This window comes from Lutjanus erythropterus, chromosome 2 (assembly GCF_056507025.1).
Source record: "Lutjanus erythropterus isolate fLutEry1 chromosome 2, fLutEry1.hap2, whole genome shotgun sequence".
In the NCBI taxonomy this organism is placed as follows: Eukaryota; Metazoa; Chordata; class Actinopteri; order Lutjaniformes; family Lutjanidae; genus Lutjanus; species Lutjanus erythropterus.
Window position 1 is genome coordinate 27,681,085 of NC_139318.1, and position 17,779 is coordinate 27,698,863.

At 40.5% G+C, this 17,779-nt stretch overlaps 1 protein-coding gene across 3 annotated transcripts; it reads left to right on the forward strand.

Annotated features, from left to right (window-relative positions):
- The first annotated feature begins 138 nt into the window (after positions 1-138).
- rbm6 (RNA binding motif protein 6) lies at positions 139-16,414 on the forward strand. 3 transcript variants are annotated; one of them, XM_084735763.1, is made up of 23 exons: positions 139-279; positions 943-1,013; positions 2,330-3,872; positions 3,974-4,063; positions 4,175-4,244; positions 5,139-5,212; positions 8,833-8,907; positions 10,090-10,381; positions 10,496-10,653; positions 10,792-10,892; positions 10,982-11,051; positions 11,141-11,240; positions 11,351-11,409; positions 11,497-11,617; positions 11,951-12,048; positions 12,497-12,856; positions 12,946-13,095; positions 13,226-13,291; positions 13,914-14,141; positions 14,332-14,406; positions 14,489-14,586; positions 15,710-15,761; positions 15,850-16,414. In XM_084735763.1, exons 2-23 carry the CDS (start codon positions 961-963, stop codon positions 15,943-15,945), a joined length of 4,029 nt encoding a protein of 1,342 aa, XP_084591889.1. In that variant the 5' UTR covers positions 139-279; positions 943-960; the 3' UTR covers positions 15,946-16,414. The 3 variants fall into 3 exon arrangements, with proteins under 3 accessions (XP_084591889.1, XP_084591908.1, XP_084591898.1); XM_084735782.1 differs by having other exon boundaries at positions 15,853-16,414; XM_084735772.1 differs by having other exon boundaries at positions 11,144-11,240.
- Positions 16,415-17,779: the final 1,365 nt, after the last annotated feature.

A 17,779-nucleotide genomic window follows, 5' to 3' on the forward strand; every position in this document is an offset into this window, starting at 1 on the left:
ATTGTTTGGTGACGTGAGAAGGCTGTGTTTACAATTTGGGTAGACTTATGGTCAGAAAATCGCAGGGAAAAGATCGTATTTTTTTTGGTTAAAATTATAAATCTCGCGAGATCTTTCGAATATAGAGTTCCCTTCTAAATGAGACTTCGGCTCCGCTGCAGCAATAGAAGAAGAAGAAGTACGCTGGTCTCCATTTGTCATCAGTTCGCTGAAGCCATCGACGTGCAGTGCGACAAACCCTGCAATATCGATACTGAGTTTGAGGAACGAGCAGTCAAGGTGGGTCTTAAAGAAATTTTATGTATGCGATAATAGTGAGATATATAGTCAGCAAAGTGCTCTTTATTTGAAAGGATGCTGCCCAGCCGCAAGCTAACGCAGACCGGCTCTTTAAGGCTAACGTTAGCCAAGTTAGCTCCAATAGCGTCATCCTGTCTATGGTCTTTTGCGATGGGCTAAACGTTGGTTGTAATGATATTTATTTCGCTATTTTAACCCCACGAAACATTATCATTGCAATGCGGCTGTTCCTTTGATGTCCATCTTTTATTTCAATCCAATCATTTTCAGTATTAACGTTACTAGTTTATGTTGTGGCGTAGATTTTGAAGGCCTAGTGATGGCTATAATTAGCCTGCTAGTCTTCAGTGGGCCAGCGTTTGTAATCACGCCAATCAGGGTTTGCCCCTGTTTTTTATTGACGTATGCAGCCATCTTTTAAGTATCGTCTCTGTGGTACACAAACAATACACTCCTTAGCCTGTAACAATCACTTTTATGTGGCCATGCACTCAGATATTTCTTATAACTCTAATTTCGGGTTGTGCAGTCAAAGTCCACTTCTTATCACAGTTATATTATGATGGATGTATCTGTCATTGCCAAGTCAAAAGTGGTGCATTCATGTACCTTCATAAAAGGATGCAAACCTTTATCTTCCAGATAAGATATTGACGAACAATGTGGGATGGACCAGGGCCCGGTCAAGGACCACGGGGAGGACCACCCTTTCGGTAAACAAGCATCATTCAGTCACTACACAAATTTCAACTTAGTAGTAAGAAACACAGTTTTTCTAGGAACTGCAGCTGGATTTTCCTGTAGTGCTAAGGGTCGGCATTATGATTAAAATCTGGCATCACAACCTTTAGGCTAATTGTGTAGTGCTGCACTAATTTATTGAGTGTTGTATTTAGAGGTGCGATGTTGAGTCGATCAAAATTAAATTAGTTGCCAACTATTTCAATAATTGATTAATCATTTCAGTTATTTTTCAAGTAAAAGTATTCCAGCATCTTAAATGTTAGGATTTGCTTCTTTTTTTGTCATTTATAATAGTAAAATTAGAGTCTTTGGGTTTTTGATTCTTGGTTGGACAAAAGAAGCATTTTTCAAGATGTTACTGGGAAATTGTGAGGAATGTTTTCTCAACGATTAATTGATTATGGTGATGAATGATAAATATTAGGGCAGATGAAGCATTGGCGGCCAATGGGAGATTTTATATAATTTATTATTCCAGTAATGGCATTAGACGATAAACACTGGCTTTAATAATGACTGATTTGACATATGTGTCAAAGCATGTCATTTGAATTCTTGGGCAAAATGCTCTACAACAGCCAAAGTGTGTTTGAGATTTATTGATATATACCAAAAAAATAAATGACCAATTGAAGAGTCAGAACCGTTCCTATTTTTTGTTGTGATAGTTATGTTGGTTAGTGTTATGGAATATTAAATCATCTATCTTTACTCACTACATCTTGGTCTTTCTTACCCTTAAGAGTGCAAAAACTACAGATTACATGAACTTCTCTTTAAAAGACAAAAATATGGAATTATTGGTTATCATAGTGGCATTGGCCATGAGAAGAAGGCAATTATTGGTTATTGTATCAGCTGGATAAAATTCCATATTGTGCATCCTTAATCAGTTAAAACAATCAAGATTAACTGGTGATGATTTATTTGCAGCATTGGATATATTACATTTTCTGAAAATCCTAGTTTGTTAACTGTTTTAAACCTTTGACTGCTTGTATTTATGCACATATTTTACATAGAAAATGTTCTCACATTCCTGCATTCTATGGCTACCCCTTTTTTCTGCTAGTGGTAAAATCTCTAATGTTAAATGGTTAAATGGTTCTTTTATCTGACACAGCTAATCACTGTATTGCCCATCCGTGTTGTAGAACTCTGTGGGACTTTATGAACTTAATATTTTCCCCCTGTATTATGTGCTGTTCTGTTTTTTTTTTTGTTTTTTTTTTATTTAGCATTTTAAACTAATCGGTTGCCTAACATATTAATATGTATATTTCAGTGGCGATCACCGTGGAGAAATGTATGGTGGCAGAGATCGTCCCATGCCTGATTATAGAGGCAGAGATGGGATGAACATGGGTCCGATGGGTCATATGGGCCCAAGACCTTTAGATCTCCCACCTATGGACATGAGGAGGATGGATGGGCCACCCATGAGGGGGCGTGATATGGACCCACGTGATATGCGAGGTAGAGAGCCGAACAGAGATTTTTACAGACCTGGAGAAGAGCCAGACTTCAGCCTTCGAAGGCAATATGAAACTTCCATCAGAGACAAACTGATGAATTCTTCTGGTTTCCCGGGGCCAGGCAGGAACTCAGACATGGATAGGCGGGGAATGCCACCACGGGAACCTAACAGCAGATTTATGGACATGAGAGACAGAGAAGCATTTCATTACGACATGCCACAGTACAACAATCCCAATATGGACGGAAGGAGAGGGGGGTTTCCCATGGACAGAATGGAGCGAAATGATGGATTTAGGGACATGCGTGACAGGCCCCCAATGGGCGTTGATGACACTGATCGCTATGATATGGACTTGCCTCCACGTGAAAGGAGAATGATGGACACTGACAGAAGAGGAGGACCACCTTTCAATCCAAGAGGTGGATTTGATTCCGATATGGATTTCAGGAATCGTCTTGGACCATCAGCTGAATTTAGAGGTAGGGATCGATCGCCCTTAAGATTTGGAAACCGTGATGTCTCTACAGTTGACAGGTCAAGATCAGACATGCCTCCAGATGTTCCTGGCCCTCAAAGATCAGAGTTTATGGGTGGGGAAGATGCACTCAGAGAGCGAGAATATCCTGATTCTAGTGGCAGTCCCCTTATGGATTATCGAAGTGGTGAAGAGATGACTCTCGCAGAGGAATGGAAGAACCGTCGAAAGGACAAGAACCCTTTCTTAAACATGGGTAAAGGTATGGGAGGTGTACCCGAACCCAACTTCCCTGTAGGTTTTGGCAGAGACATGAATGTTAGAGATCCACCACCATTTCAGGAAAGGGATAGGCCACCTGTTGATTTCCCAGGGAAAGATGTCGGATTTCCTCATGGTGACCGCTTTCCTCCAATGGATCTTCCACCAATTAGCAGCAGAGCTCCGCAAGACCATCCACTCCCAGAAATAACTCCCCTTACTGGTCCTCTTGGGAGGGAAAATGAGAATAAACCTTGGCTTGGAGAAAGGGACCCGAAGCATAGTCAGAATAAATCACATCGTGATGAAAGCCCCCCTTACCATAAAGACAAGATTCAACCCCCACATGAGAGTCAAGTGCCAAGTGATTGCTTTAAAGGGTTGAAAGACATGCCACACAATCAAGGACCTGCCAGAGGTAAGATGGGGGAACGTGATTTCCAAAGCAGCAACACTGTACAAGCGAGAGACCAAGACTACAGGGACATTGATTACAGAACAGGGTCTGGGAGGCCTTTTGATTACAAACGTGAGGCGCTTCAACCACCAGAGAAACTCATTAAAGAGTCTAAACCAATCCCGCCTTCGAAATTTAGTGAGTCTGGTTCTCAGGTAGGTGTATTTCTACACTGTCGCTAGTATTTGTAAATTATATTTGTTTAATATATTTTGATGTTTTGTAACCCAAGTTTCAATCAAAATTTCTGTAAAAGGATCAAGATTACAGGAGTGCATCAGTGGAGGACAAAGTTTCCAATACAATATCCATAATTGGTATTCCAAAGACTGCCACAATGGAGCAGGTAAGAATCAAACAAAAAAACAACTTAATGGTTACTAGACTGTGTTGGTATTAATTGGCAGTTAGTCAGTCATGGCTTTACTCAGTCATTTGGATTTTTTTACCCCCCCAGATTCTTGGTGCCTTTGCAGTCCGTGAGGGTGTGCCAATGCAGGGAATGAAAATCAAAAGTGTTGTGCCAGGTAAGAACCAAGTTTCTTTGTGAAAATCTTTGGGGCAGTCGATCGCTAACATGTCCCTCGACATTTCGCTTTTCCGACATTCGAAACTCCGCATTCTTTCTTTTTTATGTTCTTGGTTGCTTTTGTTGTTGGTGGTCTGTGTGAACTCGCTCGGTAAAGAAGGAGGGGGGATTCTCTTATGCTATGCATTTTCATGTCTGAGGATATGGGAGGAGTTATCCAGGATACAATATAAGGAGCTTTGGAGAGTGACATTCAGTGTCAGTCACAAAAGATCTGTGACGGATGACTCACTGCATTTGTCCTTCAGGGACACTTTATATAAGTACTCTGATTAAAAACAATGTCAACAAATCTGAAATTGAGACCGCCGTGCTATTGCCTTGTTCATCTTGCGGATCCGAACATCTGGTTTACAGTGAAAGTTTTCTAGAATGGGTCACATGACATGGTCATAAATGATGCCAAGCCTTTTTGTGACGATTATGTCTCGAAAGACAGTTCATTTTGCATAAATATATCAAAACGTCCATCGTGGAAAGCATTATTAGAAAATTTAACTATATATATTTATAGAAAATAAACCTGTCTCCGTGGTGCACACTACACAGTCGTTCACTGCCACTGGTCTGGAGTATCTGTCTGTTAAGGCTTGGCTTATCAAAGCCTTTCCTGACAAAGTCTGATATGATGTCAGTCATCAGAAGACTGAATATAAAAAAGCATAAAGAAAATGTGTTTTCCTGAAAAGGTATGTGTATCAGTAAAGGTAAAAATTCGCTCAAACTGATCTCGATGTTTTCACGAACTGCTGTCTTTTTTGTTTCAGTGGGTGACTGTCATTTCTGGCATTGACTAACAAAAACCCATCTGTATTTCAAATGCTGTCCCCAGGTTACAGCTACGATACGGCCTATGTGGAGTTTTTAAACCTCGAGGATGCAGTCCACTTCATGGAGTCCAACAAGGTGGCCCATCCTCGTCACTCTACGAAGGCCGTCTCTCCCATCAGGATTATGAGGGGTTGAGAGGGCATTTAGTAGATGGGGGCGGGACAGAACCTGGGAAGGGATTGCTGTTACGTTTAGTGAACTGAATTTGGTTAAGAAGATAAAGATGTCGGTTTTTGACATTTTTAGGCATTAGATCAGATTTAAAATGTTAGTTATACATCAGATAATAGATTAAATTAGATTTTTAATATTAGCACATTTTAAACGTCAACAGTTTGTCTTAATTTTACATAAACTGAATTGTAAATACAAAGTCATGACAGTAATAGACGTTACTTGTTTAGCACTTAAATTTGAATAATTTTCAACTATGTATGTTCACAGACATACAGTAGGGTTCCCTCCATTTGTTTACTTGTCCTGCTAGTCCTACATTTTAAAAAATTCAGCCCTCCAAACTATCTAACCCTGGAATGGATTTAACCAGAAAATACAGATGTTTGTGGAAAAAAACATCTGTCCTTACATGGGATTGTCTAACAGTGAAGAGGTAATTTTAGTAAGATTTTATTGAGATGTTGACAGTGAAGGTAGTGTATGTAGCCACCACTTCCTGTGTTGTGTAAGAAAGGAAAAATTGAAGGATTGCACTTTAAAATCTTTGTGTCTTAGAAAATATTGGTTTCTTCTTTACTTGGTGCAAGGAACTATCTGTTCTCAAGGAAGCAACTGCACTGCACTTGCCTTACTAATGCCTTGGCAGGGATTCAGGCCAAAAAAAGTCCCTGCCTTGAAACAGAGCAAGAGGTTGGTTGGTCGGGAGTTGGTTGTTTCAGGTGCAGGTGATCCAGAATTCCAGTTGGAGTAACCGATCCATGAAATTGAAGACATTCAACCCTGGAAAATTACCATGGCAACAACTATTTTATCTTTGCTCAGGACGAAACAGTTGATACACCGTCACGTTCAAAACAGATATACTAGGAATGTGTATAGTCTCTTACCCAGTCACTGCAACGCTGAACTTATCTAGACATTACCCAGAGAAGCTGTACGTGAGAGTGCAAATGTCCAAATCAGTTTCAACGGACATTAAACTGACTTTATACTACTGAGTATAAAGTCCGTCTAATGACTGATGGAGCCCTTGTAGAGCAGCTCATTTTCCGGAGAACTTGGACCGAGCAAGTGGGCGTGTTGATGATGTGTTGAGGGTGCACAGAGTGGAGCTGCTTCGAACTGTTTTCTGCTTTCCTGTATATTGCTTTCCACTCTTTTGTTATTGTTGCGAATCCGTCCATGTAAATGTCGTATTGATATCAACGCCAGAACAGTCATCATTACGGAGGGGTTGTTAGCCTCATCGTGAACTGCCTCGTGCGCGATCCACCCAGGTGCTACCCCTTGCCTAAACCAAACGAGGTGTTTCCAGTAGGTGAGAATGCGTCTGATCTGGGCATTCTTCTGTTGTGTACCACATTTGTGAAAGTGCAAGTCCCAACATTGTCCGGACCTGATTCTCTAGACATTGTCAAGATTTCATGTGAGGAAAAATGGCTTACATAATTGACTGGCCATCACAGCACCTTCCAGGAGGATGCTGCACTGTGGTCTTGCAAAAGTTGAGCTGGGTTCAACTTTTTTGCCAGACGACCCTGTGCTTCTGCTGGAGTGTTGGCTCACCTGCTATGTTACCAGAGTGGCCAAATTCAAATGAATGAGATGGCCTCGTTTCTTTTGTAGCACTATAGCTCTCTGGATTACTTTGTTTGGCTTATCAGTTGGTTGGTCCACTATTTCAGCACCAGACCTATAGACTGCATTGCCTTGAAATTTTGTACAGATAATCAGGGTCTCCAGAGGATGAATCCTAATGGCTTTTGTGATCCTGAGTTCTTATTTAGAGCCACTGGGAGATTGTGATTCTTGTTTTTAAAAGATTAGCCTCAACCACTATTTGATACGTTCTCATCAAATTTAGTACAGATATTCATGGTTCCTGGAAGATGAATCCTAACAACTTTGCTTTTTTTTATCAGTGGTTCGCAGAGGATGAATCCTGACAACTTTTCTGATTCCCTGACTGTACCACCATGAGGTTGAATTTGGGGTTCAGATTGAAATATCTATGGGATAAGTGTTGGTTGTATATTCATACATTTGTGGTGTTTGTTCACTTTGGTGATTCCTCTTAGTCAAATGTTATGTATGTATAATACTTTGGTTTATCTTTTTAAAAGTTTATCTATTTAACATTTTGGTTTTCTTTACAGTGAGTATTACAGTCTCACAAAGCTGTTATTGTGGCTGCAGACTCCAAGTCTTGTTGTCTTTAGGATTCAGCGGTATTCCTTCTGCAGCAATACTTTGTCACCGGTTCAAGACATTTTCAGTCGTCTATGACTTTCCTTCAGGGTGCAGGTCCTCTTGATGGTATTCTCTTGAACTCATCGTCTGTGCGTTTTGGGCACCAGCATTTCTACTCTTTGAATTGCTCTGAGCAGTTTGTGAATGTCTTCAACACTGGTCAGGATTAATGTGCTTTGATCATGTCTGCAAAACTGTGGAGTAGCCCCTTATCTAGGGGTAGTTGGGATCGAATTGTTGCTGAAACATGTAGCAGATAGTTTGGCTCTGCTATTTCTATTTTTAGGGCATTGGTGTCTAGTGTTCTGCGGACAGCCCAGGATAAAAATTAGATGATGCAAGTAGTTGTGTGGTCAGTAATTTTTAATACCATCACAGGTTTAAATAACTATGTAGAAGCTATCATGAGTTCTAAAGGATTTTTTGCTTTGTGCTTTATGTCTATGACTTTTGTGTGTATTACAGTTTTAATGGTTAATTCTGTTGTGAAAATACGGTGCAATTGTTTTCTCTCAGATTAACTACTGTGGATTTAAATCCATTTCTGAAATGTGCAACCTACATCAGAATTATGGATATTAATCACAGTTCTTCCAATTTGCATATTACATTTAGAATTTCAGTGAGCTTCCCATTGAAACAGCTCATTTCTCATACTAATGAAGTCTGGTCTTGGAAAGATTGCATAGTTTGGTTTCTACACCTTACTACTGAGAGCATGGTTCTTGTTATTACGTTCTTCACGTTCTTTTTTTTTGGATGGGGGGTGCACCAAACAAGAGGCAGCTATTTGAACAATCACTTGATTGTTTTAGGCTAAATGCCAAACATTCCCTATTTCCTGCTTGAGAGAAGTTGTGAGGATTTGCTGCTATTCTTTGTATTGTGTGACAGTATATTGCATATCTTTGGGTTTTGGTCAGACCAAATAAGCAATTTGTAGATGTCCTGACATTCTCTGGACCAAACGATGACTCGATTAATACCTAGAATAATCTGCAGAGTAGTTGCTAGTGAAAATAGGTGCTAGTTGCAGCCCTAACTTGTAGTTACCTTTAAACTACTTAGCGTAGTATGGGTGCAAATGGCCTGCGTGAAGCATGATCCTCGATCTGGGCATTGCACACCACCATAAGTGTTTGCCCATTTTATCCTCAGCACAGAGGAGGAGGGTTAAACCTGCCACAGTGCATGTTGGGTGTCATTGGTAAATTTTCAAGTTGTCTATTTTGAATGATGCTGATTGATCAATTTTGTTCTTCTTTCAGGGGTCCCTAAAGGTTGGCACTAGAACAACATCCATGAAGTACATCCAGCCAGATGAGCATGAAAGAGGTGTTCATGTGAGTGTAGTCACAGAAAATGATTGTATTCTTTTTTTTATATATATATAGTTAACTATAAATTCTCAAATAAAAGACAGTATTTCAATAATAGTTGGGTTTCTCAACATCTCTCATGGCAAATGTGGCTAATTTAACCCAATACAGTACAAAGGCAAGCCAACTGATAATCTTTCTTTCTTGTAAATATACACTCATTCTGAATTTGATGCCTGCAACAAGATCTGAAAAAGTTGGGTCAGGTGCAACAAAAGAGAGGGAAAGTTGTGGAATGCTCAAAACACCTCTTTGGATCATTCCACAGGTAAACAGGCTAATTGTATCATATGGCTCAATCATCCACCTGCAAGGATGAGGTTCACCACCTGTGAAGAGCTGTGTGGGCAAATACTCCCAACAGTTTAAGAACGTTTCTCAATGCATAATTGCAAGGAATTTGGGGATTTCACCATCTACAACCCATGTCTTTAAAAGAGAGCCCAGAGAAATCTCTGCACATGTGGGGCAAAGCCAAAAACCAGCATTAAATACCCATGACAGTCCCTCAGGAAACACTGCATTAAGGGATATTCATAAATTTTCTTGGGAACCGTTCGGAAAAGTGTAGAACGTAGTGTCTTGCTACATCTACAAATGGAAATTGAGGCTCTACCATGCAAAGAGAAATCTGTGTCGCCAACACCTAGACATGCCACCGACTTCTCAAGTCCAAGTTTCCCTCTTTAACAGAAATGCTTGTATTAGTCATTGATTCTTTTTAGCCAGTACTTCTGAAAAAGGGGCAAACTTTAAAAAATCTGAGCACTTGTTTTATGGCAGAAGCAGTGGATTATATCCTACATTGCGTAATTGCAAAACATCAAACAGCGTAACAGTAATAGCAAAGTAAAGAGTCAAAAGGGAGAAGAGCCTAAAAAAGGATGCTGCCTTAGTAAAATTGATAAAATTTACTGTCTTAGACTGTCATCTAGAATAGACTCATTAAATAAGGGAAAGCTGAAATAAAGTCTGGTTGCTACTAATGGCCTTTTCCAGATAATGCCTCCTAATTTAGGTTAAAAAAAAAAAAAGCCCTGTACCTGTCTTGAAAGTTAAGGTATTCATTCACCATGTACAATATCATATTGTTTACCTTATTACAGTTTAAAAGAATGTCCCTTCCTTCCAATCTCTGTGAATTAGGAGTCAGATCACAAAGTACCTCAACTTCCGGAGCCCCCGTTGCCCAGACCAGATGAACCTTTAGAAGAGTTGAAGACCAACCTGAATGGGTCCAATCCAAAAGGCTCCATGGAGCCACTGTCCAACAGCCAGTGGCAGCGTAGCTCTGACCTGACTCCAGAAGCCTGGCAGCAGCAGGTGGACCAACAGCTCCAACAGCAAGAAACTGAGCAGCAGGCAGAGACTTGGGGCAACCGCAACCCTCCCCATCCCAGCTCACATCAATCTGACTCTGTTTTTAAAGACAGCAAAAGTATGTTCACTTTAGGTCCTCGGTTTTCTTCAAAGTTTAGACATATTTGTTTATGTGCTACTGTAATTCATAACCAAGTTGAGTAAACAACACTTTCCCCTTGTTTCTGTACAGCCATGATAATAAAAAATGTGAAGCCCACCACAACAGTAGAGACTATCCTGAAAGCTTTGGATCCCTTTGCATATCTGGATGAAAGAAATGTCCGTCTAGTCAAGGCCAAGCCACCAGGGGCCAAGTGCTTCTGTTTTGTTGACATGGATTCCCATGAGGTACGTAAAAAGTGAATGATCGCACTTTGCTTTTGGTCCTAATTTCATGTTTTATCAGTTTCTGTCTTTGTCCACTGTTTCCCTGTGATTATCCAGCACTTACCATTGTTTTTTTTTTGTTTCTTTCTTTTTTTGCAGCAAGTGACACGTCTGGTTGAGCTCCTCACTAAACCCAGACCCCTTTATATTGACGGAGTCAGAATTTATGCTGAGGTCGCCAAACCCCTCAAGAACCAAAAGTAAGTCACGATTGTGCAAGGATTTTCTTACCTGCAGTCTAGTAGAGAAGTCTCCTCATTTGTTCCTGATGGTTTTCTTTCTGTTTCAGTTTCAGAAGAGACTTTGATAAACCAAACAGTTCCATCCTTGGGTTTCCACCTGAGGCCAGCATGATGGGGGTAAGTGGTGTTTATTGTATTGCTTTTTTTTATTGAAAAGAAGAGAATGATTAGAGTTCTGAGGTGACCTGTGATTGTTGGCATTTCAGCAGCAACAGCAGCAGCAGCAGCAGCAGCAGTACCACCCACAACCTCCACATTACATGCAGCCTATGCAGCCACCTGCTGGTGCCCCTGCTGGAATGCAAGGTGAGTCTTGCTCAGACACACATTCTAGTGTGTTGGTCCCTGAGTGATTTTATTATTGCTAAGCTTGAACAAAAAAATTGTTCTAATTACTCTTACATTTGTGTCACCAGGTGATTTGATGCCTGGCATTACTAATCCTGCTGTGTCATCAGACCCCAGCATTGGACAGGTAGGTTGCGAAGCAAAAAGCAAAGCTGTAGATATCTTTGTCTTGAAGCTGGGCAGTAAACTGTACATTTCCTCTAACACCTTGAAGGGAGTTGGCTACGGTGAGACTCCAGCTGCGGATCCATCATACCAGGCTGGTGGACCCCATGTGCCCACAGAATCAGCTGGGATGACAGTCGGTGTAGATGGATCACAGACCTACATCTATGGTACAAATCAAGCTTTCATAGCTAGAAAAGTCTTACTATCATCTGTCGAAACATGAAAACTACAGTATATCTCTGTATTGCGGTTTTATTAATAGTAAATTATGACAAATTCATGCAAGCTTTCTGTACTTGGATACTAGACTCTAGATAAAAGGTCCTAAATGTATAAAATGATGTGGAACTGAGAGCAGAGGCACTTTACCTGCAAAACCTCTCCTTGATCTACTGTGGCTTGGATTGTACCTCATTTGTGTGTCACTTTGGACAAAAGATTCTGCTAAATTAATAACTCTGTAATGTGATTGTTTTGTCTGTCTGTCCTTATTTCTCCAGGTTCTGAGATTCCAGACATGACAAACTACTTGTACGATGCCACGTCAGGCTTCTACTACGATCCTGAGACGACATTGTACTATGACCCTAACTCAAGGGTGAGAATATAAGACAATACAAAAAAGATTTACAGATGATTCAGTCAGGAGGAGTGAAATCTATACCTGAAAACTTGACCTTATCAAGTAGCCATTGTGTAATAGAAGGAGGCTTTTAATGATTACTGAGTAAGAGGACAAACACTATAAAAGGACGTTTCACTTCAAAATCAAAAATCATATTTTTCCCCTGGCCTGTAGTGCTATTTATCCATCTAGATCGTTACAGTGAGTATCCCCAAAACTTGGCAACGCACAAAAAAAAAAAGAAAAGATAAATAAATGGCACTACAGGCTGGGGGAAACATATATTTTTGATTTTGGTGAGATTTTTCCTCTAAGCTTACACAGAAAGTGGTCAGCCTGTAGCCACCATAAATGTCTAAAACAGTTGGTTTGGTTTGGTTGTCATTAAGTGGTCATTCCCCCCCCCCATCTTTGTGTGTAGTATTTCTACAATGCTCAAACTCAGGAGTACCTGTACTGGGACGGTGCATCAAAGACCTACATCCCAGTTCCAGGAGGGAACTCTGCTGAGACCCAGCCTGGGATCATGACTGCTGAAGACCAAGCCATTCTTTCCAACCCAGCAGCAGACGCACCTCTGGATATGAAGAAAACGGCAGCGGTGCCTCCTGTCACTGCAGCTGCCACCGCAGCAGCTGTGGCATCAGTTCCTGTTTCTGGTGCCAGTGGTGCTCCAGAGTCCGCCCCGACTTCTGCTGCAGCAGCTCCTGAGAAGAAAGAAGAGGACGACTCTGCTAAAAAGGACAAAGACGAGAAGCCCAAAAGTCTCGCGGCTGTCAAGGTAGTACTTCAGTCATATCAGCAGTGTACAAAAAGTGAAATACAGATGTGTAAAGGGAAGATGGTAAAGAAATGTGTTACGGTTTGCAGATCATGAAAGATATGGAGCGCTGGGCAAAGATCCAGAATCGTCAAAAGGAAAGTGTCCGTGCTGCATCACCAGTGCTGAAGGGTGGAATGGAAGACGAAAGGCGGCAATCCAAGTCTGCTGATGCAGGTTTCGCTATCTTTGAGAGGAAGGTTAGGAACTGACCTCCAAGAACCACAAACCAATAACCTCTTACCTGCACATTCATTTTTACAACGAATTAAGTTTTATTTATTCTATCTTGTAATCATTTTTGCCCCCATTCTTTGTCAACATCTTTAGATTTCAGGTGCAGATGATCTTTTTAAGAAGCCCCTTGCTCCTCCTAAGAAAGATGAGAAGTCAAAGGTAAGAATCCTTTGAATGGTGCATGGGTGTAGGCCAGACCTTGGCAAAATGCAGCCCACTGAAAGGTTTCATGTGGCCTACAAGGCCATCATGGAATACCAAAAGTTAAAAATCTGGCAAAGACAGTTAAATGGTAAGCAAAATGCTATTAAGTGTTATCAGACCTTTATTTTGAAAGGGGTCAGTTCTGTGTTCATTGGTAATGATAACTGTATCTTTTATGTTTAACTGTAATGTAATATGTGGCATGCATGATATACTGTAAAACATCAAGTTATGGATATTGCCAACATTAGCCCACAATTTATCACATGGCAATGCAGAAACGGTGACCAACAGTAGAAATGTGTACATGTGCCCCATGTACACATCTCATCATTCTGGTCATTAGGACCTGATATCATTTGTGTCTGGTCCACGGCAGCCTGATCAATTTCTCATTTGGCCCCCAAATAAAGAATAATTACCCACTCCTGTTGTAGACCCTTTGGTCATACCTGACGCACTTTGTTTACTTGCTTACTTACTTTTTTACTTTCACTTTGCTTACACAGAATGCCTTTTTGAAAATGAAATAAAGGATTATTTTTTAATTCAATATTTGTCTGGTTTTCTTCCTCAGCGTCCAATGGGTTCCCTGGGTATGCTGGCATCAGACTATGCAGCTGGAAGTGATGAAGAAGTGGAAGAAGATAAGGAGGAGGCAGCTAAAAGCAGTCAGGGCAGCCAGTCTGAAGACAAAGACAGCAAACTGACAGACTGGAAGAAGATGGCCTGCTTGCTGTGTAGGAGACAGTTCCCTAACAAGGATGCTCTGATCCGCCACCAGCAGCTCTCCGACCTGCACAAAGTACTACTCAGTAACCTCTGTGTGAACAAACAACAACAGTCACTATATATAAATAAATATCACTATATATATATATATATATATATATATATATATATATATATATATATATATATATGTATACACACATATATACATATACATACACATACACATATATAAAACCTCTAACACTGTGTTCTCTCAATAGCAAAATATGGAGATCCACCTTAAGATCAAGAGGTCAAAGAAGGAGCTAGAAGCACTAGAGAACCAGGAAAAAGAAGTAAGTAAAAATTAACAGGGTAGTCAAACTGTGATTATCCTGATGTCATTTCATGACTAAAAGTGGAACGTGTCCCTCACAGCTAAATGCCAGAGAAACGTCCAGGTCACCAGAACAGAAAAAAAGAAAACACCACCACCAACAGCAGCAGCATCATAATGCCTGGGCTGGAAGCTCCAGGTAGGTGTGCTTTAACCCACTGTGTGATTGAAATGGGAAGCAAGTTATTTAATGGTTTCATTACATAACAGTTTGACATGTATATTACACATGCTATAAAAAGCAGTCAGTGCAATAATTGAAATGACTACAGTGGCACCATGCTATACAGCTTTGTAGTGTGTGTGAGAGAGACAGCTGCTTGTTTTTGCGTGGGAAACATCCACTGATTCACCTCATACACAGACTTCAGTTGGGTGGTTTGTCCAGGCATATTAATGACCACCAAAGTATATACTAATTTTAGCACTATCTGCCCCAACAATGCAATCCACAATAGAGTAGTGGACTAGTGCGAAATTTCCCTTCACTCTCCTCACATACCCGTTTGTTCTGCCGCGAGAGGGGTCTAACAGTTACGAGTCTCGTCCCCATGGAATCACAGGTGAAAAAAAAATCCAAAATGCAAGATATGTTTTTGGGATATAAGATATCCGGCTGATGAAGAAAGTCATTGAATAAGACGCGTACAGGGAGAGAAACCGAGGCGGAGCAGGGCGAGCCCTGGTGTGTGTGTGTGTTGTGAGAGACCAGAGGTGTGTGTCAATGGTGAAAAAAGCAAGGTGAGCATACTAAAGTGGTTTATGAGGTGAAGAATTAAAATGTTGAAATATGAAATGACCAATAAACAATAGAAACATGTATTCTTTTGAATATTTAATTCGGATGGATTCAAATAAATAATTATGATATATTATTTATAATAAATAAAAATGTTTTGGATTCTAGTTTTTAGTTGTTAAACCATTTCCCATATTTGCTTGTGTAAATCAGCACTAATCAGAGACCAAACATGATTTACAGATGCATACTGTATGATCAATATTCAGTTAATATAAATAATCTTGTATAATGATATAAATTTACTGAGACTTTTTGCACTGATGATCAGAAGTATAATCAATGGATGTTTTGTGTAGCAGGAGCTGCAGTTGTTGAATTTGTGTTCCCTGAATTCAACATTAATGATCTTTACCAGTCACATACCTGTTTAAGTGATGAACTGCACACTTGTGATGGTTTTTAAAGATTGTGACAGACATTACCTCTGTATTTCTAAACTAACGTTGTTCTCTTTGCTTAGGGATGTGAATAAAGTCAGCGAAAGACCTGGACTAGGAGCTGAACCTGCCCCGGTATGTGTGAAGCTTTATTTCATGGCTAAATTTCATATGGTGTTTGTTTTTTAGTTTGTTAAACCTTTCATTGCACCCTTCTCTCCAGCAGAGGAAAAAGAAAGAGCCAGTGGTTTGGGACCACAACACCTACAAACAAGCAGTACGCAAGGCCATGTTTGCACGGTTCAAGGAACTTGAGTGATCTCATCTGAACACATCCTCACTTTGATATGTGAATTTGTTAATATGCCATGCTTGCCCACCTTAGCATGAGAAACCTATTTGACTGTCTTTACTGTGTCTCTGCCTTGGACATTATTACACTACAGAGCCACAGTTTTCTACACTGAAATAAAGTGAAAAATGATGTCGTCTTTGAATCACATTACAAGATTACAGCTTAAGTAAGTCAAAAAAATATTTGACGTCCAACAATGGATATTGTATAGAAAGTGTTTATTCATGCTGTTAATTTGAGTCTTTCTGCCCATGTTTATGTGGCCTGTATGTAGAATTTGTGAAATGTGTCCAGATTTTTTTTTATTGATACTGTCACACTGGCCACAGTTACATTTTATTTTAAAACTGAGCAATTTTTACATTTTCACTTTCATGGGTGGGAATTAATATTACATGTACACATTTTTAAGTAAAAACAGAATATGGACTAACCTCTGCTTCAAAAGTGCTTGTCTTTCTCGTCTTGAATGTGTTTTACAAGAACTTGCTTTTATATGTTTTTGCAGTCGTAGTCTGCTGTACTTGCATTTCATGCCCACTAGGTGGCAGGAAGAGACCATGTTTTTTGTGTTGATGTGAAGCGTCCAAGTAAGAATTAGGAATCAAGTCATTAGTCTTAGTATTTATCAAAATCTGATAAAGTTCAAGCGGATGTACTGCACACTGATCAACCACAACCTCAAAACCACCTGTCTATCATTGCATAGATGCCCTTGGATTTAGAATAAGTCATGTTCTCATATCTCTCACTTTCTTTTGTTGCTCTATAGTCCAGTTCTGACAGTTAAGTGCCCATTGTAGGTGCTTCTGGCTGTCAGCAGGGGTCGGCATGGACACAACAAATGATCTGCAGCTACACAGCCCAATATGCAGCATACTGCAATGCACTGTGTGTCCTGACATCTTTTTTTTAATCATAGCCAGTATTAACCTTTTCAGCAGTTTGTTTGACAGTAGCTTGTCTGTGAGATTGGATCAGACGGGCAGGTCTTCATTCTCCACACTCATCAGTGAGCCTGAGGTGCCCATGTTCCTGTCACTGGTCCACCAGTTGTCCTTCCTTGGACTAGTTTTGGTTGGTTCTAACCACCGCATGCTGGGAACACGACCCACTGTTTTAAAGATGATCTCACCAAGTTGTTTAGCCATCACAATTTGGCCCTGGTCAAAGTCACTCTGATCCTTGCGCTTGCCCACTTTTTCCAGCTGCCAGCACATCAATCTGCCTAATATATACCACTACTTGACAGCTGCCACTGTAATGAGATAATCGGTGTCATTCACTTAACGTGCGACTGGATGTAATGTTGTGGCTGAGCAGTTTACATGTAGGTAAGAAAAGACTGGACTTGCCAACTTGCTTCATACATTTTCTACCTTGACACAGTTTCAGGTCTTAGGGGATACGGCTTTAATGTTCTCCATTAGTGCACTGCAGGACTAAGAACATGAATCCTCCCCTCTGACCTTTACTGATATGAAGGAACCAGCCCTCACCCTCCCTATGGCGGAGGTTCAATGAATGTAGAGGATTGCGTGGGTTTAGTGTGCTGACATACCAGCTCCTCTGAGAGCAGTAACAAGAACACTGGGGAGCCTGAGGAGCCTGCAGTCAATGACAAACAGCAGAAACACTCACACACTGTGGAGAGCAGGGAGCCAACACCTTTTCATCTGTGCAAGAGCTATCATGCTTCCTACTGCGTGCTTACTTTGGACAGTAACCTAATGAGGAAATTGAAGCCTGAGCCGTCAAACCTTTAGATATGTCAACCAACAGGTAGCTTGCATTTTAA